General features: G+C 35.2%; 1 protein-coding gene across 1 annotated transcript in view; it reads right to left on the reverse strand.

Moving 5' to 3' along the window:
* The window catches only part of LOC123327764 (triadin), a 101,112-nt gene that overhangs the window by 57,387 nt on the left and 18,846 nt on the right, over positions 1–24,879 (reverse strand). The window contains exon 7 of the mRNA XM_044924439.2: positions 20,259–20,306. Within this exon, the coding sequence (XP_044780374.1) occupies positions 20,259–20,306 (48 nt within the window). The remainder of the gene's footprint in view (positions 1–20,258; positions 20,307–24,879) is intronic.

Here is a 24,879-nt window from a genome sequence, read left to right on the forward strand (position 1 = left end):
CGCAGGTGGCACAGAATAAGAGCTTGAGAGATGGCAAGGAATTAGACCAAGAGCAACAGAGCTGAAGGGACATTTTAGGACAGAAGAGAGAATGGGGAGGCGTGGGTTGGACAGTCTGTCAGTCTGGCTGAGTCACTTGTAATCAACAGAATAGAGTGGAAGTGTTGCTGTGTGAATTCCTAAGCTAAATCAGGATAAACCATGTGGTTTCTATCTGCTTCTGCTTCTCTAGGGGCGCTAGCTCTGAGGGAAGCTGGCTTCCATGTGAATACTCCAGCCGACACCGCCAGGCTGGCAAGACTACATACAAGCAATTTAGTTCAACAGCCCCAGCTGAGCTCCCAGCCACGAGCTAGCATCAACTGCCAGCCAGCTAAGCAGGCCGTCCTGGACATCCAAAAGTCAAATTACTTTAGATATCCACAGTCCAGGCTTATAACTGACAGCAATCACAGGAGATATCCAAGTGAAAAACTGCTCAGTTGACCCCTCCTGAACTTCTTGATCCTCTAAATCATGAGGAAAGTAAAATCAGCTGTCTTATATCACTAAGTCTTGAAGTGGTCTGTACATAGAAACAGTATGTGAAACAGCTAATAAATAGAAAAATATGGTACCATGCACATTACAAGTTCTCCAGTAGAGCCAAATAGATAACAGAAAAAAAGATTAGTTCTACTATTAAAACTGGGGAAGGTTTTTGCTGAAAAGATGTCATTTGAGTTTAGGTTCTTCAGTTGATTAGAATTTCACTGGTCAGGAAATAAAAACAGTTTATCAGGGTGAAGGACATAAGTCAGATTTTTTAAAAGCTGAGGATCATGTGAAAAAAGGACTCCAGGAATTCTTGATTCATAGAAGGATAATCTACCATCAACTGTGATATGGAACATAGGGAACAGAGTTCTTTGGAGGAAGACATTATCTTTGTTTTGAGTGTATTTTATTTCATGTGTCAACAAGATACCCAAAAATGACATGTTGCAGGGAAAAGCCAATTTTGACTCCATGTTGGAACTGTTTTTTTCACTTGCTTTTCTTTGCTTTTGTTATTATAAACATACATAATGGTCTGCTTCAGAGAATTCTGTCCTTTTGCCTGATTAAAAATGCCTTTGTTCAGGACCCTGTCCACCTGTGGATGGCAGGGAGGAAAAAATGAACACATCCCTTGCCTGAGGCTTGCCATTCTAGGAGATGTTTGCAAGATTAATAGCCTTCTTACTTTGTTTCCACACCTCCCCCGACATTTGTTCTATAAAAGAACCTGGCATCCAGATCCTGATAAAGGTTAATTTGAGACATTAGTCTGGCATCTTCTCCGTCAGCCGACTTTACTAATGAAGTTGTATTCTTTGCCTCAACACCTCATCTCTTCTATTTATTGGCTTGTTGTGGTTGAGCAGAGCAAGCTTGGACTCGGTAACAGACATGTCTTGCAAGCAGCTGGAAATACAAATGAAGTGCATATTTCATGCAAGTGTTGCAGAAGCAAAGCAGCTTAAAGTCTCATTCATAAATGGAAACTATCAATACAATTAGTAACGAATTTTTTTAAAGGCTCTAAATAAATTTTATTTGCTTTTGTCACATAGATAAACTTGACTTAGTGAAAAACTAGGTATATAAGTGCAAAATAAACCAGAAAGTTAAAACCATTTTCTTAATCATATGCAATTTAAAGAAAAAGTGATGTCCTGTGTTACTTTTTACCTGCATGTTTTAAATCCAATCTCACATAATTGGCCTGTATTGACATCAATTCATATATTGATAATAATAAACTTATTATTTCAGTTCAGTTCAGTCACTCAGCCATGTCTGACTCTTTGCGACCCCATGAATCGCAGCACGCCAGGCTTCCCTGTCCATCACCAACTCCCAGAATTCACTCAAACTCACGTCCATCGTGTCGGTGATGCCATCCAGCCATCTCATCCTCTGTTGTCCCCTTCTCCTCCTGTCCTCAATCCCTCCCAGCATCAGAGTCTTTTCCAATGAGTCAACTCTTCACATGAGGTGGCCAAAGTACTGGAGTTTCAGCTTTACCGTTAGTCCTTCCAGAACACCCACGACTGATCTCCTTTAGAATGGACTGGTTGGATCTCCTTGCAGTCCAAGGGACTCTCAAGAGTCTTCTCCAACACCACAGTTCAAAAGCATCAATTCTTCGGCACTCAGCCTTCTTCACAGTCCAACTCTCACATCCATACATGACTACTGTAAAAACCATAGCCTTGACTAGACGGACCTTTGTTGGCAAAGTAATGTCTCTGCTTTTTAATATGCTATCTAGGTTGGTCATAACTTTGCTTCCAAGGAAACTTAATTTTACCAGTTATACTATTGCCAGATGTTTAAAAATGAATACCACACAAAAAGTGTGATCAAAATAGCTATAAATAGCAAGCTAAATTTTAAATATTATAATTTACTAGATAAAAACTATTAATTTAAAGAGAAAAATATTCAATTAAAAAAATTCAGGGATTTTTCTTTTTAATTTAGGTACCTGAATATATCTAATCAAGACAAATAAATAGAAAATAGCATCCACTTTTTCTTTTAACATTATCCTCTAAAAGATAAAATGTATATATAACAATACTGTTTCTCTCTGCAAGATTTTTTTTAAAAGGCCTGTGAAACAGGCACAACAAAAAACGGAAATAATGGACAATCATGTAACAAAAGAAATCAGCACTAGAGTTCCTCCTCAGCACATAATTGTTTTGAACATCAAATAATGTGTATAAAGGAGATGGCAATAATTAATAATATCTTTCATTTATGCTCAGTCACTTCAGTCTTTTGGGACCCCATGGACTGTAGCACCCAGACACCTCTGTCCATGGGATTCTGCAGACAAGAATACTGGAGTGGGTTGCCATTTCCTTCTCCAGGGGATCTTCCCAACTCAGAGACTGAACTTATGTCTCTTAGATCTCCTGCATTGGCTGGCAGGTTCTTTTCCACTAGCACCACCTTTTATTAGGCTATTAGTTATTATTCATTGTTCCAAATGATCAATACCAATTTTCTATTAGTGACATTAGGATATTAACAAAAATGTTTATGTAGAAGTGTTGTGGCTTGATGTCAATGTCAAGTGTAGCTAAAATCCAAAAAAGAAACTAAAATTTGAAGGTGTAAAAGATCCTAACAGAACTGTCTGGCAGTTCAGACTTCCTGGCTATGTGAGGAATAAAATTCAAAATTATTAACCTTTCTTTCCCAGCTAGCAGTACTAAAGGGCTCAATAATATCACTTCAAAAATTGTGTTTCTTCCTTCTTTTGAAAATATATAATTTGCTGATTTGAGATATTGTTTCATGAGCATCATGAATAAGATAAAGTATCCTTTTTTTTTTTTTCCTTCTGATGGAAAGAATGATTTTAAAGAACCATCTGGAGCACTCTATCCTTATGTTCAATGATACGTAATTCCTCAGATCATGACTATTAACGTACATCACACCAAAAATTATGTTAAAAATGTTATGTTGCATAATATTTCTATTGGTTCCTAAGGTGATCTTACCTTGTTTCTACAGTGATTCAATTGTGATCAATTGTATGATTTTTGAATATTTAATATGCAATGCCCTACATGCATCTGTCATTGTTTTTTGTTCATCTGGACATAAAAGTGACAATCAGGGATATTTTAGAAAAAGTATTTTACAACATTTTATATCCTTTTCAAACTCTAAAATATATTTTATAAATAAATACAGAGAAAAGAATTTTCAAGTTGTCTAAATGGTTTAGCATTCTATGCTTATAATTCCCATGAGGAAAAATATATTTTGATGTTTTATGCAATACTAACTTTGAATGTTCCTGAAAAGACGTTGTCAGTGTTTAATTTTACTCGGGACATTGTTCATTAACTTTTAAGTAAGTATAACTTGATTAGGAAGCCATTTTTAATTTTGTTTTTGTCTTAATGATACATTTAATTATTTACCTTATTCTATAGGCTAGCTTCCTAGGGGACTCAGTGGTAAAGAATCTGCCTGTCAATGCATGAGACACAGAGACAAGGGTTGGATCCCTGGGTCAGGAAGATCCCCTGGAGGAGGAAAGGGCAACCCACTCCAGTATTCTTGCCTGGAGAATCCCATGGACAGTGGAGCCTGGTGTGCTACAGTCCATGGAGTCACAAAGAGTCAGACACGACTGAACGACTAAACAGTAATTCTGTATATGCATCTCTAAAGAGCTTCTTTCAATTACTCAAGCATTGTCTGGTTCTAGGCAAGCTAGGCTGTGTCACCATGTTAAAACTGTCACATGAAGCATGGCGTAGGAATTCAAAACAACAGATATAGAACTTATTTAATGTGTAGCTTGCGATCACCATGGCGACAGAAGTCTTGTCAAATGGACTAAGTATTCTAGTACTTTTGACAAACTCTTTCCTATAGTAATATAGTTCTTCAAATTACCTTAGCTGAGGGACTTCCTGAAGTCATCGAACAACTATTTTCCTTTGACTGAATTCTGATCCAGCTTTACAATAATGATGCTTTTAGGCTGTGTAGCTTGGGTCTAAGAGAATACTAATCAGAATTCTGCAGTGTACTTCAGTGGGGTACATTTTACTTTATGATCAGCTCTTTTAGGAAGAATAGTAATATGCAATTATTGAAAAATAAAATAAGCATTCCTTTATATTTTGGGAGCTGAAGTAAACTGGGACACCTTAGGAATATAAATCTCTGAGCACTAAAGAATTTGTTTTTCAAATAAAACTTTATTAGCCATGAATTTTTCTCATGTAATCATGTTCAACTTAAGATGTCAAATTTCTCATGATTCTTTCAAGAAGAAAATCTTTGTTAAAAGATTAATTTCCTTAAGGGCAGACAAAGTTAGGTCTTGGTCATTTGTGTATTCACATATGATGATGAAGTATTGTTTCCTATGGTTAGACATTTTTACATAAAATATTGCTATGATTGGAATGTTTGTTTCATCCTGAAATTGATATGCTGAGGCCTAATACTTGATGCAACAGCATTTGGAGGTGGGGCCTTTGGGAGGTGATTATGTCATGAGAGTGCAGCCCTCATGAAAGGGATTAGTGCCCTTTCTTATAAGAAGAGACATGAAAAAGATGACCTCTCTCTTCAATCTCTCTCTCTCCCCCTCTCTTTCTCTTTCTGCACTATATCAGGATATAGTAAGATGTTTGTTTGCAAACCAGGAAGAGCCACTTTATCAGGACCCAAATTGGCTGGCACCTGACCTTGGACATCCTAGCCTCCAGAAATGTGAGAAATAAATTTCTGCTGTTTAAACCACCCAGTCTAAAATATTTTGTGATAGCAGCCAGAGTTAACTGAGACAGATCTCTCACTTCTCACCCATTCCAGGGAGGTAGACATTATCTAGATTTTATAGATATGATAGTAGGATCTAAGAGAGGTAAATAACTTGTCCAATATCACAACTACTAAATGGCAGTGGGAAATTTGAACCCAGACCATCAGAATAAAAATGACAGCTAAACTACTACAGTGAGTGCTGGGAGCACAGTGGAACATAAATTTGATAGCAGCACAGACGGCTCCTAGAAGTGAAGAGTGAGCACACTTGCACCACCACCTCACAGCAATGTTCTTCATAACTGCCAGTCTGTCGGAGCTTTCAAAATTTTTTTCCTAAAGCAGAGACCTGGTGACTGCAGCCATGAAATTAAAAGACGCTTACTCCTTGGAAGGAAAGTTATGACCAACCTAGATAGCATATTGAAAAGCAGAGACATTACTTTGCCAACAAAGGTCCGTCTAGTCAAGGCTATGGTTTTTCCTGTGGTCATGTATGGATGTGAGAGTTGGACTGTGAAGAAGGCTGAGTGCTGAAGAATTGAAGCTTTTGAACTGTGGTGTTGGAGAAGACTCTTGAGAGTCCCTTGGACTGCAAGGAGATCCAACCAGTCTATTCTGAAGGAGATCAGTCCTGGGATTTCTTTGGAAGGAATGATACTAAAGCTGAAACTCCAGTACTTTGGCCACCTCATGCGGAGAGTTGATTCATTGGAAAAGACCCTGATGCTGGGAGGGATTGGGGGCAGGAGGAGAAGGGGACGACAGAGGATGAGATGGCTGGATGGCATCACTGACTCGATGGACGTGAGTCTGAGTGAACTCCAGGAGTTGGTGATGGACAGGGAGGCCTGGCGTGCTGTGATTTATGGGGTCACAAAGAGGTGGACACGACTGAGCTACTGATCTGATCTGAAAGCAGAGATCATATCATTCGGCACATGCTAGGAAGTCAGTAACTATTTGTTGAATAAATTAGCCAAATTTATGGTGACCACATTTTATCAGAAAATTTACTCTTGAATCTTTACACAAAGCCTAATAATCATATAATCACCTTTCATAGTTAGTTATTTCCCAGCTTGGCCATCCCAAGTTGGCTAAGTTATCAAAGTAAAATGAAATCACTAGTACTTGACAATATTCATGGGCAAAAATAAAAAATTATATATATTTCAACTCGACTTCATGTAGCAATTTGCTTTTTTTAACCTAAGAAACTTCAAATGGTGAATTTCCAGTGTTTAATAACCTCACACACCTATATTTATATATTTATATTTATTTATATACTTAATTTCAATTAATTTGTTGCAAAAATCACTAATCATCTCTTCATTTTAAATGTAACATATTTTTATACTTTCTATGACAATTATAATATTGTATATATTCCACGTTGTCTTTGAACTTCTTTTAATTAGAAATCTTCTACAAACACATTTATGTGTGATCTGAGAAATGTCTCCTTGTCGACTGTGTTCAAATATGAAACTTGTTTCATGAGGGGAGATATATATATATATATATATATATATAGAAGAAATATAATTGACTATAAGAAAAATATTAACAAACTTACTAATATAACAATGAATAGGATTTTGAAATAAATCCTTCTGCTATTCAGTATGAAATATAAAAATATAGTGCTATGAAATTCACTTGGTGGATACATTCTTTGAGATTTCCACACATTTTTTTAATACCATTCCTGGTCTTTGATTTATTTAAGTTTTGGCTGTGCTGGGTCTTCATTGCGATGGCCTCTTCTTCATTGCTATATGCAGCTCTCTTTGTTTGCCATGTGTTGGGCTCCTCCCTGGTTGCAGAGCACAGGCTTCTTCCTGTGGTGGCTTCTTTCGTTGTAGAGCACAAGCTCTAGGCATGCAGGCTCAGTAACTGTGGAGAATGGGCCCAGCTGACCCGTGGCATGTGGAATCTTAGTTCCCAGATGAGGGACTGAACCCACGTCCCCTGCATTGGCAGGCAGACCCTCAACACTGGGTCACCAGGGAAGTTCCTCCATACAATTTTTTAATTTAATGAACTATAATAATTTTTAGAGCAGATAAATGTTTACAATAAATTCCATAAAAGTTCAGAGAGTTCCCACATATATCCTCCCCTAATATAAATGACCTTTTCCATTATCAAATCCCTAACTAATGCTATACAGTTGTTACCACTGATACATAATTATCAATATTGAAACATCATGATCAACCAAAGTCCACAGCTTACATTAGGGTTCATTGTTGGTTTTGTTAATTATATGGATTTTGAAAAATGTATGCCATACATATACCATAATTATATAATATAAAATAGCTTCACTGCCTAAAAATCCCTGACCACTGAACTTTTTACTATCTCCATAGTTTTGCCTTTTCCAGAAAGTCATGTTGGAGTTATATAATCTGCAGACTTTTCAGATTGGCTTCTTTCACTTAGAAATAGAATTTAATGTCCCTCAATGGCCTGATAGCACACACATTTTTAACACTGGAGAAAATTCGTTTGTATGGACATAACAGAATTTATTTATCCACTCACCTATTGAAAAATACATTTGTTGGTTCCAAGCTTGCAGCCAGGCTAAAGCTGGAATATTTGTGTACATATGTTTTCAACTTATTTGGGTAAACACCAAGAGCATGACTGCTGGATTATGTGATAGGAGTATATTTAGTTGTAAAAAAACACCAAACTGATTTCCAAAGTGTCGGTACCATTTTGCATTTCTTCCAGCAAAGCATGAGAGCTCCTGCTGCTCCACATTCTCTCCAATATTTGATGTTTCAATGTTTTGGATTTTAGCCATTCTAATAGGTATATAGTGGTATCTCATTGTTTTAATTTGCAATTTTCTAATGAGTTGGTGATGGACAGGGAGGCCTGGCGTGCTACGATTCATGGGGTCACAAAGAGTTGGACACGACTGAGCAACTAAAGTGAACTGAACTGAATGATGTGTGACATTGAGCATCTTTTCATATGTTGATTTTCCATCTGTATATCTTCTCTGATGAGGTATCTATTCAGACCCTTTCCCAGTTTTTAGAATGTGTTGCTCATTTTCTTGTTGTTGAGTTTTAAGAGGTTTTTGTGTATTTTGGATAACAGTCCTTCACCAGATATGTATTTCACAAATATTTCCTCTTATTCTGTGTTTTATTCTTTAAATATTCTTGACAGTATGCTTTGCAGAGCATATTTAATTTTAATAATGTCCAACATATCAACTTTTCATTTATGGGTTGTGTCTTTTGTGTTGTATCTAAAAAGTAATCTCCAAACCCAAGATAACCTAGATTCTCTCTTATGTTATCTTCTAGGAGTTTACAGTTTTATGTTTTACATTTAGGTCTATGATCTGCTTTGAGCTAATATTTTGATAAGGATGTAGAATTCTTACCTAGATTCTTTCTTTTTCTTTTTGCTTGTGAATGTTCACTTATTCTAGTATGGCTTGCTGAGAAGACTATCCTTTCTCCATTGAATTGTTTTTGCTTCTTTGTCAAAGACCAGTTGACTGTATTTTTTGTAAGTCTATTTTCTGAGGTTTTCCATTTTTGCTTCTTTGTCAAAGACCAGTTGACTGTATTTTTTGTGAGTCTATTTCTGGGTTCTCCATTTTGTTCCATCAATCTGTTTGTTGATTCTTTTACCAACATCACACTGTTGACCACTGTAGCTTTATAACAAGTCTTGAAGTCCAGTAGTCCTAAGATTTTGTTCTTTTCCTTTGATGTTATCTTGGCTATTCTGGGTCTTTTTTTTTTTCTGTATAAACTTTAGGATCAGTTTGTTGATATTCATAATATCAGTTTGTCAATACCACTGAGATTTTATCATGATTGCATAGAATCTGTAGATAAAGTTGGGAAGAACTGACATGCTAACAATTTGGAGGCTGCCTACTCATGAACATAGAATAGATTTTGTCTTAGATTTATATTTAAGTCTTTCCTTTTTGGTGCTAATGTAAATAGTCTTGCATTTTTTATTTTATTCATTCCAATTATCATTGCTGGAACATAGAGCAGCTTACTTTTACATATTAACTTTGTGTCCTGCAACCTTGCTATAATCACTGATTAGTTTTAAGAGGTTTTTCTTGATTCTTTATAATTTTCTAAATAGATGACCATATCATGTACAAAGACAGTTCTCTTTCTTTCTTTCCAATGGGTATGTCTTTTCTTCCTTTTAACTAATACTTCCAGTACAATGTCGAACAAGTGTGCTGAGGGGATATCCTTGCCTTGTTTCTTTATCTTAGTGGGTAAGCTTTTGGTGACTCAACATTAAATATGAAGTTATGAGTAGGTTTAATTGTAGATATTCTTTATCAAATTGAGGAAGTTTCTCTTTATTTCTAGTTTGCTGAGAGATTTTCCATAAATAGCTGTTGGATTTTGTCAAATGATTTTCTTATCTATTGAGTTTCTTTCTTGTTTATCTTATTGATGTGATGAATTATATCAATCTATCTTCAAATGTTAAACCAGTTTTGCTTACCTAGAATGAATCCCACTTGGTCATGGTGTATAATTCTTTTTATGCACTGTTAATTTGACTTGGTAATGTTTTCAACTTCTATTTTGATATATGGCAAAACCAATACAATATTGTAAAGTTAAAAAATAAAATAAAAAAAGAAAAGAAATTAAAAAAATCTTTAATAGTACTTTAAACTTTGTATTGTATGTGTGCATGTAAAAGAAATTTGAGGTCTTAGACTCTCAAAAAGGCTTTGGTTGGAGTAAAAAACAACAAGAAACTCTGCAGAACAAGAAACCCAAGTATAAATTTCTTCACTTTGGAACAACAGAATTCATTTTGGTATTTTAAAAAGGTAAACTTGATCTAGTTCAATGAATATTTATTCAGTGTCTCTTTTGGATTCTGAACTGGGAAAACAAGATGGTTGCCTGGAGTTCAGTCCATGCTGGAAGAACTTCATATAGACAGATTAAGAGAGTGATGGAGACACATACACATACACAGAGTTCCAAGCTCACAGCAGGACTGACAAACTCTACCTGATGCAATAAGAAAAGACTTCACAGAAGTACTGGCATCTATGGTCAACTATGAAATTGCATATAAAATCTGTTATCAAAGAAGAGTTGGAAAGACATTTCCAATACAAGGAACAACATAAGAAAACAATGTAGTGTGAAAATTCAGGTGGCATGATTGGTGGGTGTACAAAATGAGTGAGAAGCATATAAGCAAAGGCTAGAAGTCACACTGAGGGTTGGTGGTAAGGAAATCTTCAGTACCTTGCTAGAGAATTTGAATTTATATCCTTCCAGTGATGAGGATGTATGGATGTGAGAGTTGGTCTATAAGGAAAGCTGAGCACTGAAGAATTGATGCTTTTGAACTGTAGTGTTGGAGAAAACTCTTGAAAGTCCCATGGACTGCAAGGAGATCCAACCAGTCCATCCTAAAGGAGATCAGTCCTGAGTGTTCATTGGAAGGACTGATGCTGAAGCTGAAACTCCAGTATTCTGGCCACCTCATGCAAAGAGCTGACTCATTTGAAAAGACCCTGATACTGGGAAAGATTGAGGGCAGGAGGAGAAGGGGACCACAGAGGATGAGATGGTTGTATGGCATCACCAACTCAATGGACATGAATTTGGGTAAACTTTTGGAGTTGGTGATGGACAGGGAAGCCTGGCATGCTGTGGTTCATGGGGTCACAAAGAGTCGGACAATACTGAGTGACTGAACTGAACTGAACTGAGTGATGACGAGTCTTTAAAAATCTTAAGTCGAAAAATTTTTTTCTGTTATTGTATCAATGCAAATAAAGTTTTGCTCATAGGAGAATATGATACGTACTGAACTGACTGACAATACTTAGAAAGTCATTTTTATTTTGTTTGGAAATAGTCCAAACCAATAGTGAAACCACAATTCACTGACAGTTGTGCTACCCACATTCTCTTCTCTCTTGAGACAATATCTTCTTCTGTTTCATTTTTTATAGATTCTTTCGTGTGAGTGTGTTATGGGCAGAATTTCTGCACCCTCTGAATCATTATCACTGATTCTTATGGTTAAATTAATATTTAGAGAATCTTCATGTCATTTCACTGGACAGTCAATGGCATGCTTTGCTCCAGAGATGTAGTTTTTGAAACCTAAGTAAAACTTATGTGTACATTTTGAAATTCAAGTGAAGTAAATACTTCAAATATTAGGATTCTATTTAGTAGATTCATATGATATTCAGAAGTATTTTCATGTTAGAATCTGAATCTGATTTTCCTGTTTGTATATTTGCACAGATTGTACTTGCAATCAGAAAAATAAGTTTATTCTTCAGCATTTGGGACAAAGTGGAAATGTTTCATGCATGGGAGACATTTCTTACAAATGAGATTTAGACAATATTAAGACTGGAAAAGTCTGTACAGAATGCTTAGTACAATAATCTCAGCTTGTAAAGGAGGCTTTCAAGCAAGTAACCAGCCTAATGTCACAGAATAAATTTTTTTGGTGTTTTATAAGGGATAGACCAAGCCTTAAGTTTTATTCTGAGATAACTGTATACTCTATTATTAAGGCAAATTAGTATTTATAATCATTACTAGGTTTTAACAGCTATTTCTTTTCAAGGACCAACAATACAAGTGTTAACTCCAAGCTAAGAATTGTTGACCATGATTTTTATTGCCAAGACTTTTAATGAGACTGTAGATGTTTTTTATGAGTTAACTGACCTAGTAGCTCTTTCTGATATGAAATCAAATGAAATGAAACCCCAAATTTTCAAGTCAAAATGATGAAAAAATTTTGAGTTATATTTTGCCATTTCATAATTCCAAAGGAGTATCTGCACTGAATTTTCAGGTTTTAAAAACTGCTTTTCTTTAACATATAATATACCATCATTCTACAAAAAAACTGGGACAGTAATATAGTCAATTAAGTGCAACCAAATTTTATGTAGAATGGTGAAAATTTTTCATGTTTATTCCTGAAATTAGTTGATCTATAATGTGTACTTTACAATTAGAAGAAAGTAACAATGCATTTTTTATGCAGAGCAGATGATTTCAGATAAAATCTGCAACTTGATTTTTAGAGTATTTTAGCTTAAATTAATTTTTTAGCTTAAACTCCATTAATTTATTACAGGATATGACATAGCCATTGATTTTAAGTAGTTTTATTCAAGTTAGTGTATAGTATATGCCTACTTTTTTTTTTTCCTGAATAGGCTTTTGGTAGAAAATGAATTTATACATAAAAGAAAAAATTCAATAAAGAAGGGATAAAAAAATTCCTCTTAAACAATCTCTGTTTTGGCTACTTAGGTTTGTAGCATAGCAGCTTATAATATACTTTCTATTAAAAATCCCTAAGGGAAAAAAGAAAACAAACCCATAGTTTGTTTCAGGATAAAAGTAGGCGTGAAAGCAAATATCAATAGAAAAGAGAGACAAAATTAGAAGCTCAATATTCTTGAGCTTGTAAGGAAGTATTTTTGTGGTATGTTATAAGGTAAACACTACAAAGCATTTCCTCAGTTCTTTATACACTCTAGTGGAGAGAGTTGGACTGTGAAGAAAGCTGAGCGCTGAAGAATTGATGCTTTTGAACTGTGGTGTTGGAGAAGACTCTTGAGAGTCCCTTGGACTGCAAGGAGATCCAACCAGTCCATCCTAAAGGAGATTAGTCCTGGGTGTTCATTGGAAGGACTGATGCTGAAGCTGAAACTCCAATACTTTGGCCATCTCATGCGAAGAGTTGACTCATTGGACAAGACCCTGATGCTGGGAGGGATTGGGGGCAGAAGGAGAAGGGGATGACAGAGGATGAGATGGCTGGATGGCATCACCAACTCAATGGACATGAGTTTGAGTGAACTCTGGGAGTTGGTGATGGACAGGGAGGCCTGGCATGCTGTGATTCATGGTGTCGCAAAGAGTTGGACACAACTGAGCGACTGAACTGAACTGTACTGAGTGCAGAATAGCAAAGGAACAAACAAAAGTCAATTTTTCTCTCTGGAGAACAAAACTGTAATCTTCAAATATCTATAGTAAATAATTAAAAATAGTTTTTACTGGCCAAATCCTGGGGCTAGTGATCAAAATTCTCTGTGAGTAAAAATAAGACTTGCAAGAGAATTTTTATTGTAAAGAGGATGAGAATGGTCTTTTATAGATTTAGGGATTTCTAAAGAACCATAAACTTAATATTAAGATGTAAATGATGATCAAAAATATGCACTTTAAATTGCTTTAAAATTATTAAATTACATTAAGTATTGCCAAAAGAAATCTGAAGTGCATTATAATTAAATTCAGAAAGCATATGATAACTTTCCTTCATATTTCACTTTGATTTGACTGGGCTTTAGAAATGGTATATAACTACATTCTATTAGTTTACATAAAGATTGTTGGACCTTAAATCAAGACAAAGTTCCATAATTAAAAGATAGATGTAGCAAGAGTATATGCTTGATGTAAAAAGTTTGTTGTTGTTTTTAGGAGCCTAAAAGATGGATACAATTTCCATTAGGAAAGTACTCTGATGAATCATGGAAGGGATAAAGTATAGACAGAGTCTTCCAGACCCAAGGGTCGAACCCTGGTCTCCTGCATTGTGAGTAGATGCTTTACCGTCTGAGCCACCAGGGAAGCCACCATAGACAGAGTGGGACACATTATCCCTGGATACACTGTCTGTTCTGGTAATGTCAGGTGACTTAATTTGGCTTATCTAACAGCTAATTCCTCTGAGTCCAGAGTTAGAAAGGTAAGCTGGTGGTAAAAGTGGTGATCCTAGTAATAAAGTACATGGAGAGATTCTTGGGATAATCTTACAGCTTTAGTGTGCTTCTCCATGAAATGCCCACAGTCTTTAAGCAAAGGAATGAAAAAGATAGGCACCTAGGTCACATTAGGCAGAGGAATGGTTCATTTTCACAGCCAAAAAGCAGAATTATGCAAAATGAAAACTGGAATGTGGACATTACACTATATCTCTCTGTGTGACTTAAACTTGACTATAGAATATCCTAAGGTTCCCTGGTGGCTCAGTGGTAAAGAATCTGCCTGCCAAAGTAGGAGACATGGGTTCAGTGCCAGGGTTGGGAAGATTCCCTGGAGTAGGAAATGGTAACCCACTTCAGTATTCTTGCCTAGGAAAATTCCATGGACAGAGGAGCCTGGTGGGCCACAGTCTATGGGGCGGGGGTGGGGTGGGGGAGGTGGCGGCAAGGAGTCAGACATGACTTAGCAACTAAACAACAAAAATGGTGAAAGAGAAGGGATGAGAAAGAAATTGCCATTCATGAGGTCAAACAACTGTGAGAACATTCTAAAAGTATTAAAACAAGCGTAAGAAATGGTGAAATATGTGAGCAAATTAGATAGTGGAAAATTGCAAAAAATTCTGTTGAAAATATACAAAATATGTAAGCAAGCAGAGTACGCTCACTTTTACAGATGATTCATGAGCTCTGTGTATAGACCATCTTTTCTCCGAAGCCCACTCCATACTCCTCACACCCATTCCCAGCGCCTAGTCTGTTGTGGGCGCTCAATAAATATTAAACAACCAAAGCACAAACTAATGTCAAAAGTTTGAAATTCACAGGAATCAATAGTGTTATTATTATCATTTAACATTTATTGAGGGTCAACAGCATGACTTAGTCCACATGTGAAAATAGGTTATTTTATAACACACATTAAGCAAATAATTAAATACAATATGTTTCAACTACACTTTCAGTTTTACTCCATTGATCTTAAATGTAAAATTGTTTCTTTTTTTTTTATAATGTTGACACATCATGAATTATAAACATTTATTATTTAAATAAGTTTCTCTCAGAGAAATCACTACTGTTAGATATTATTAACATTCACTTGAAAGTATGAGATCAATCTACAACAAATACATATCACAGGTTCTAAATAGACCAGTTCATTTACAAAGAATAGAAGAGAATCTGAAAAGTGTCTGAGGACAGTGACAAATACACAAAGCATGTAAATAGCAATTGGGTTTCACTTGCTTCTGCAACAGTTTAAAACACTAATACAATGATGTGGGATACCACTGTTTACAAAACAGCAAAAAAGCCAAAGAAAGACAAAAACTCAAGTGGACACAAATCACTATACTTACAAATTTAGAAATATTTCATTTTAAGCAAAATACAATTTTTATTACAGGAAATGAACTGCATTTGATGTATTTATGATCCACATTCTCTAATTTTACCCTTAATAAAATTACTGTGTTCAAATTTATTCTTGGTGGTTAACAGGCACTTAAATTCTATTTAATCATTTTTCATGAATATTTTTGTCATGTTTGTACTTAAGTAGATTTTGAAGTGATTTTTAATTGTTAAGAGGATGGAAAACTATACTGAATATTTCTGTAATGACATTTTCAGCTTAATTTTGGGGTACTAAATTTTCCAAGTCTATAAAGTATGTTTTCCCTTAACATTTGAGACTTAGAATCTTAGAAATAAGTCTTTCTAGACCAGCCTTCTCCTAGAGATTTCATATTCCGATACAAGGGATATACTACTTGAAAACTTCAGTGAATATAAGTTTTTTTAATAATTCAAAGGAGTGTAAGATCAGCTAATTCAGCTCTATAAATGTAAAACCACGAAAAATAAGGATAAGGCCTAATGTTGCTATGTTTACACTTATGCATTGACCTCACTGGGCAATTACTAAATTTTCTCTTTCACTTTAAGTTTTTAAAAAATTCACAATATAGAAGGTACAATTGCTAAAATGTAATTTATTAAAAATTTTTATCCATATGATGGTTCACCACAAGCAGTTTTGTTACGTAAGAATACCTTCTACAAAAATCATAATAATGATGTAATTAATGATCAATTAATATTTAGTTGGGCTTCCCAGGAGGTGCTAGTTGTTAAGAATCTCCCTACCAATGCAGGTAATCCAAGAGCAGAGGGCTCGATCCCTGGGTCAGGAAGATCCCCTGGAGAGAGGAATGGCACCCCACTCCAGTATTCTTACCTGGATAATTCCATGGACAGAGGAGCCTGGTGGGCTACAGTCCACGGGACTGCAAATAGTCAGACATGACAGCATAGCACAGCAGCAGCAGAAGATGTAATTATTAATTTCACCTAGAGTTTTTACTTTAAAATGAGGGTAGTTGGATAATTTAATCAGTTATATTTTGGTTTCTGAGATATTTGGCAACTTTCGCTCCAGAAATCACACATGATTTACTAAAATATCATAATTGTACAGTATTAAGAGACACAGATTATTGAAATCTGCATCACCTAATATTCCTTTCTTCAGGAATTCCTCTATGTTTTATTCAACCCACAAGTATTTATTGAATACTTCCTACATGCCAGCACTGTTAGAGTCCCTTAGAACAAATTCTTAAAGAAAGCTTTAAGTGATATCATGCACAGGTATGAATGAAAGAAAAAGAAAGATGATATGTGAGTGATTTGATTTATTACTATTTTCTTCACCTTTTCACTCACTGTTAGATTGAAATCACTTAGAAGGAAGAAAATTAGAAACAAGGAGATGCTGGGACTCCAATCTACAACTCAGATCATTAAAGTTAATTGTCCTGACTGGTCTCCTGCCGTGCCCTGGTAAGTAAGACATCACTGAATGCTTCCTGAGAGTGCCTGCTTTGATCTTCTGCCTAGTAACAAGCAAATATTACCAAAGATTTTCTTCTGAGAGAGAGCAAGATTAAAAAAGAGAGAGGGAAATTGAAGTTAGGGGGACAGGTCAATTTTGAAAAGTAATACCAAGGAGAAAAAAGTACACTAAATATGATAAATTAAATATCAAACAATAAATAAACCAAGCTTAATGAAATGTGAATTAACCAAGCTTAATAAAATGAAATAAACCAAGCTTAATAAAATGAAATTATACTGAAGTGGTTTCCCTGGTGGCTCAGTGGTAAAGAATCCGCCTCCAATGCAGGAGATGCAGGAGCTGCAGGTTCAATCCCTGGGTCAGGAAGTTCTGCTGGGGTAGAAAGTGGCAACCCACACCTGTATTCTTGCCTGGAAAATCCCATGGATAAAAGAGCCAGACCGACTACAATCCATGGGGTCACAAAGAGTCGGACATGACTTAGTGACTAAATCACCAATGAAATGTGATGTATTCTTTCCAGATATAATATACAATAAATATAAAAACAAATCCTCATACAGTAGAGTGTGTTGTGATGTTCTATCTTTGGCATTCCTTGGCTCTCACTATAAGGACAGCAACATGTACTATGGAAAATATTTGTGTCTCCTGATGCTTCTAGGTAACTGCTTTCTAAACAAAGAGAAATTGCCAATGGTGTTTGTGGTGTGTGTGTATGTGTGTATCTTTAAAGTGGGGAAATTTATAAAGATTTTCTTAACACTCAAAATTCTGGTCTAGCCAAGTACAATCCTTATGAGAAGAACAACTGAAAACCACATGATCCCTCAATGAACTACAGATAATTAGAGGTATACTTTTAGACTTTTGCAAAAGTTAAATTAATTAAATTTCTAATTCTTACATAATATGAGGTTCAGTTTACTGAATTACATTAACGTAAAATTTTTTCACCTATCACTATATGAATTTTCCATAGCATAAAGTTTAATCAATGCTTCCCTAACAATCATAATGCAGAATAGGTCCAGAGGTTCAATATACACAATTTTACATAGATCAAAAAATGTATTTGAAACCTATTAAGAATCATGAGTAAAAGTTTGTCCCTAGTAGAGTTTGTAAGTTCAAATCTAAATTAATGAAAATAACTCTTTATAAACCATTTAATTGTACTTCAATGCATTATGAACTAGTTTCAGATTACTTATACTTCTAAATATAACTAAAGTCTATATAAAGAAGAGAATTACACAATAGTCAAACATCATCTCAGGAATAAATATTAGAATATTATGATGAAACCTGTAGAATGTAAGTGATTTATTCTCACATAAATTTCTTAATTTATTAAAATCACAAAATATATTTTTCATATAAATTATTTGTCATAAATATACCATCACAAAAACATTCAAGTTATCCAAATACTCTATTTTTTATGATCTGTATAGTTAAAAAATATGAAGCCATCGCTTTATAATATTTAAAACTGAAATGATTTACTAAATCAATATTAAAAAGTCATTGAAAGACTCATTTTTATATAAGCCAAGAGTGTAAGTGTTTATAAAATAAAATGTATTTAGTAAAAGAATGAATTATAAAATCATCTGAAGGAGTAAATTCATATCTCTAAAAGCCATTTCCATTCTCTGAACTTTCTGAGGCAACATTATATAATTAATGAAACTGACACCAACATGAAGGTAAAAAGAAATAAAACAATCTGTGTTTAAATCAGTTATATGTTAGGTATTATTATTAGTGTGGGCATTTTATATTCCAGTCAGTTTCTCTTAATTTGCTGTGGTTATAAAAGCAATTTGCAAATGCCATAAGATGAGCAGCCCATACCTTTATACTAGCGAGGAGAAAAATTATGAAGCTTAATGAAAGCAAAGTGATTTGATTCTCACTTATACTGAAGCGGATTTCATAAGAGAAAAGGCCTCCTAAATCCTAAATACTTAACTAGGAGTTTACATTTTTTCATATCCTTTCACATGTATTTTGAATATCACACCTTGTCAGACAGGCAGGTCAAGTATAATAAACCCTGTTTTTTAGAGAAGAAATTTAGGCTCAGAATCTTGTCAAAGTCAACAAGTTGAGAATGGGATCCATGCTCCTACACCTCAACTTTATATTTCAGAGACTAATGTATCCACCTCAAAAAGAGGCTGACAGAAACATTCAACCGAACTCTAAAAGTCCAGGTAGTCTGCAGAAACCAAATTTGAAAACTTTTTCAATGTGATTTAATGTGATTTTTATCTTGAAAAGCCCAAGGAAATCAATCCTTGACTAATTTTTTAAATTAGTCAATCCTTAACTTAGTTTACTTATCTGAAGTGTGAAGGTTTGAATGATTTTCTTAATATATTTGTGTAAAAATACGTAAATTTCTGATATTAGGAATTTGTCTCTAAGAGGAGAAATTATTTTCATTTTATTCTTGACAAAATTATGCTAGTTTTAATCTCATCTACCGATTATAATTAATAGTAAATATTATAATATTATAATGTATTAAAAGCCAAAGGATTGAGGGAACAACAATTAAAATTATTAGCAATGTGAGCTCTAACAGAAGGTACAACATCACCTCAAATGCTTTTACTCTACTATGCTGTAGTATTTTCCTCAAGCATATTCTAGAGTGATATATTTATTATATAGCTGCATAAGTAAAAAGAAAATGCATTATTTATAGCATTGTGACTTATAACACTGAAATTTTAGACTTATTGGGAGAATCAATTGCTGACGTCGTAATACAGACTCAAGTAATTTACTTGTATTGCTGGTTTTTCACTTTGTTTTAATATATTATTTTTCAAGCAGTAGAAATTGTTCTTGCATAAACAGACTTGTTTCATCTCTGTTCTTTGAACTATGATCAGCCAGGTGGTGTTAAAACCACAAATCACACAGGAAAAAATGTCTACCAATTGGCCTGAAAATTTTCCTTATTCCCAACAATCTTCAGCATTTTTCTTGATGTAATTAAGCAGTTTGTGGAGCTTTCCTGTTCTGAACTTACACTCAGAGTTTAGTTATACAAAAGAACAAAAACCCAGATTGCCACCTCACATTCTCCCTGGCAGAGAGAAACACGCAAGGACAGTGATAGAGAGCAATAGATTTAAAGGTTATTGTCGTCCGCCTGTCTGAATCCAGTGCTTTCCTCCTCATGTTGTTGTCTTTCTAAAGAAGATAATGTCAACCTCCTTCATTTTTTTTTACCTTGCTCCACTGTCTTGGTTGTTTTCTCTTCCTTCTTTCCAGGTACAGCTGCAAAGCAGAGATAAGGTTTAAATAAAAGTTCCAATGGAAATGCTGCTTCTGCACTAAAAGGCATCTTGTAACTCATTCAATGACAAAGATTTCTTCTAAACAGACTATTTTAAAGCTTTTTCAATACTTCTCATTTCTCTATAATTCAACAGAAACCTACTATTATAAGTCTGCTCTTAAAGAATTAGAGAAATAAAAATAATCCCTTGCCCCTCTTCTTACTAGTTTTTACATACTGTTTCCCACCTTATTCTTTTACATGTTGCTTTGATAAACAAGCTCTGTGAAGAGTTCTGCTTGACAGGATTATGATTAATCGACTTACATTCCAGGTTACTGCTGGAACCACTTGGCATCTTGAAAATGTCAACTAGGTGCTCCTTTAAATTCATGCTTAATATCATTTAATCAGCTCAAAGGACAGTGTAGTCATGCTTGAGATTTGCTTAAATATTAAATGAAGTCATCCCAAATCACAAGTAACCAAAAAAAAAAAAAAAAAGTATCACTTTGGTACTGTTTCCGATGAACTACTGAGATTTTACTGCTGCTGGTGGAGCAGTAAAATTATGTTTACCTGTTTATACATCCAAGAAATACAGTTCAGACAAAGTCAATGTACTGAAAAAACTGATTAAAGCAAGGCTCTTCAGAGGACATTGGCAACTATTAGAAGAAGGATGAATGAGAAACTGAATATTGCCATCATACCCAAGTATACCTTCAAGAGCTGCACTGGGAAAACTGCAACTTTGAAGCGAAAATGTGGTTGTCACCAACTTAACACACTGATGAAACTTAGAACCACTCATCCATAATGGGACATCCAGATATTCTGTGTTTCTAATGACACACAGTATGATATACAACAGTATCACCTCTGAAGTATCCTTGCCAAAGCATTCAAATGGAATCAAGTTAAGCCAAAGATTTAGTTTAATCAAACGTGGGATATAAAGAACATATTAAAAAATATTCTGAAGAAACAATTATAGAAAACCTAAAGTGTCTGCAGTGTAAATGACCATGATCTTTTCAAAAAGTTAATGATATTAACTAGAGCAAAAAAAGGGAAAAGTTTTATATAAAACTTGCTAAATTCACTCAGTCATAATAGTTCCTCTGTAGATTCTTTAGAAATTTTAAAAAAAATTAAAAAAGAATTTTTCAAATAGACAATTTCACCTGTGAATAAAGTTATAGTTTTATTTTTTTTATTTATGTACAAATTACTTCTTTTTATCACTTTATTACAAGGGATGGAATACCCAGTATAATGTTTAATACAAGTGCTGATAGCAGACATCCTTGTCTTATCCAATTCTCAGTGAGAAATCTTTCCATTTTTTCTATTTAGTATAATATTTGTTAATAGTTTTTGTATATATATTCTCAGAATAGGGAAGTTTCTTTCTACATTAATATGAAATACATTAAATGCATCATTTATGAAAAGTTTAATTTCCCTTTATATTATTATGGTTAATTATGTTGATTTTTGAAATTGCATTCCAGAAATAAAACCAACTTGGTTGCATGTTGTCTTCTGCATGTAATATCAGACTTTTTTTGTTGTTCAGTTGCGAAATCCTATCTAATTCTTTGTGGCTCCATGGACTGCAGAACACAGGCTTCCTTGTCCTTCACCATCTCCTGGAGCTTGCTCAAACTCATGTCCATTGAATCAATGATGCCATCCAACCATCTCATCATCTCTCACCCCCATCACCTCCTGCCTTCAATCCTTCCCTGCATCAGGGTCTTTTCTAATGAGCCAGCTCTTTGCATCTGGTGGCCAAAGTATTGGAGCTTCAGCTTCAGCATCAGTCCTTCCAATGAATATTCCAGAGTGATTTCCTTTAGAATTGACTGGTTTGATCTTGCAGTGCAAGGGTCTCTCAAGAGCCCTTACAGCACCACAGTTCAAAAGCATCAATTCTTCAGTACTCAGCCTTCTTAATGGTCCAACTTTCACATTCATACTTGACTACTGGAAAAACCATAGCTTTGACCATATGGACCTTTGTTGGCAAAGTGATGTCTCTGCTTTTTAATATGCTATTTAGGCACCGCACTCCAGTACTCTTGCCTGGAAAATCCCATGGATGGAGGAGCCTGGTGGGCTGCAGTCCATGGGGTCGCTAAGAGTCGGACACAACTGAGCAACTTCACTTTCACTTTTCACTTGCATGCATTGGAGAAGGAAATGGCAGCCCACTCCAGTGTTCTTGCCTGGAGAAGCCCAGGGACGGGGGAGCCTGGTGGGCTGCCGTCTATGGGGTCGCGCGGAGTCAGACACGACTGAAGCGACTTAGCAGCAGCAGCAGGTTTGTCATAGCTTTTCTTCCAAGGAGTAAGTGTCTTTTAATTTCATGGCTGTAGTCACTATCTGCAGTGAATTTGGAGCCCAGAAAAATAAACTCTGCCACTGCTTCCATTGTTTCTCAATCTATTTGCCATGAAGGGATGGGTCTGGATGCTATGATCTTAGTTTTTGAATGCTGAGTTTTAAGCCAGCTTTTTCACTCTCCTCTTTCACTTTCATCAAGAGGCTCTTTAGTTCCTTTTCACTTTCTGCCATAAGGGTGGTGTCCTCTGCAGATCTGAGGTTATTGACATTTTACTGGCAATCTTGATTCAGGCTTGAACTTCATCCAGTCCAGCATTTTGCATGATGTACTCTGCACATAAGTTAAACAACCAGGGTAACAATATATAGCCTGGAATTACTCCTTTCCCAATTTGGAACCAGTCCGTTTTTCCATGTCCGGTTCTGACTGTTGCTTATTGTCCTGCATACAGGTTTCTCAGGAGGCAGATAGGGTGATCTGGTATTCTCATCTCTTGAAGAATTCCCCACAGTTTGTTGATATCCACACAGTCATATGCTTTAGCATAGTAAATAAAGCAGAAGTAGATGTTTTTCTAAAACTCTCTTGCTTTTTCTATGATACATCATCAGATGTTGGCAATTTGACCTCTGGTTCCTCTGTCTTTTAAATCCAGCTTGAACATCCTGAAGTTCATGGTTCACATACTGTTGAAGCCTACCTTGTAGAATTTTGAGCATTACTTTGCTAGCATGTGAAATGAGTGTAATTGTGCGGTAGCTTGAACATTCTTTGCCATTGATTTTCTTTGGGATTGGAATGAAAACTGATCTTTTCCAGTTCAGTGACCACCGCTGAGTTTTGCAAATTTGCTGGCATATTGAGTGCAGCACTTTCAAAGCCTCATCTTTTAGGATTTGATAGTAGCTTAGCTGGAATTCCATCACTTCCATTAGCTTTGTTCATAGTGATGCTTCCTAGGGCCCACTTGACTTCACATTCCAGGATGTCTGGCTCTAGATAAGTGATCACACCATTCGGATCACACCATTCATATTTATCAACATTTGGAGGGGTCTATTTTAGGGAAAAATGTAGATTTGTGCTGCACACCTTCAGAGATTCCAGCTACTAAGGAAACAAAGTAGCTACCATTCTTATACAGTAATGCCTTGATTATGGACAGACAGTCCTGAAATGAACTGTGAGGTGTAGAGGTTGGTTTTCTATAGTTTCAGGTTTGTTTTCTTTTTATTTACTTTATCACTGTTTAATTTACCTGCAAAGTTCCAGCCTATAGCAAACTTCAATCTCACTTTTATTACAAAGATACCAAAAGATGCTTTCTCAAATTAAAGCTAGTGGCTTTAGTATTTACGTCTTACTATATAATACTATTGAGGTAACGCTGATTAATAATGTTATATAACCTTCATGTGTACAAGATTATATTTCTACTTCTGAATACATTACAGAATGCTCACCACCAAAAATTTAGTTTCCAGTCATTACTATCGTATTTACACATTCATCCCCCCTGCACCTTTCCCACCACTCTGATCTATCTACATGTTATGTTTTGTTTTCTTTGTTGATTTATTTTAGTTTTCTGTTTGTTATTTATATTCTGCTCATGAGTAAAATTGGGTGATACATGCCTTTGTCTGACTTAATTCACTTGATGTTACTTGCATGTTCCACAGCACTTTAAATATGTCTAAAATTAATTTTGTATTCTTTCACAAAATAGCTTATTTTTATCTTTCTTTTTTATTTTTATTACTCATTATTACTCATTTTATTACTCATTTTCATTTTTATCATTTCATATTTATATTAAATAATATTCTTCTAGTTGTTGTTGTTTAGTAGTTAAGTTTGTCTGACTCTTTGTGACCCCATGGACTGTAGCCCACCAGGCTCCTCTCTCCATGGTATTTCCCAGGCAAGAATATTGGGGTGGGTGGCCCTTTCCTCCTCCAATATTCTTCTAGTACTCAGCTTCAAAACTTTTTATTAGATAATTTCTGAATTTTTCCCTTGTAAAGTTGGACAGATGTCAAGTTCCATAGAACCTATTTTATAATAGTGCTCATATAATATCCCTTCTTTCCAATTTCATGACTAATATCAGATCCTAATGCACATTGCCTACATCATTGCCAAAATGTCCTAACTAGCCTAAGTTCAGTCGGTCAGTTGAGTCGCTCAGTTGTGTGCAACTCTTTGCAACCCCATGG

This window comes from Bubalus bubalis, chromosome 10 (assembly GCF_019923935.1).
Source record: "Bubalus bubalis isolate 160015118507 breed Murrah chromosome 10, NDDB_SH_1, whole genome shotgun sequence".
NCBI classification, from domain to species: Eukaryota; Metazoa; Chordata; class Mammalia; order Artiodactyla; family Bovidae; genus Bubalus; species Bubalus bubalis.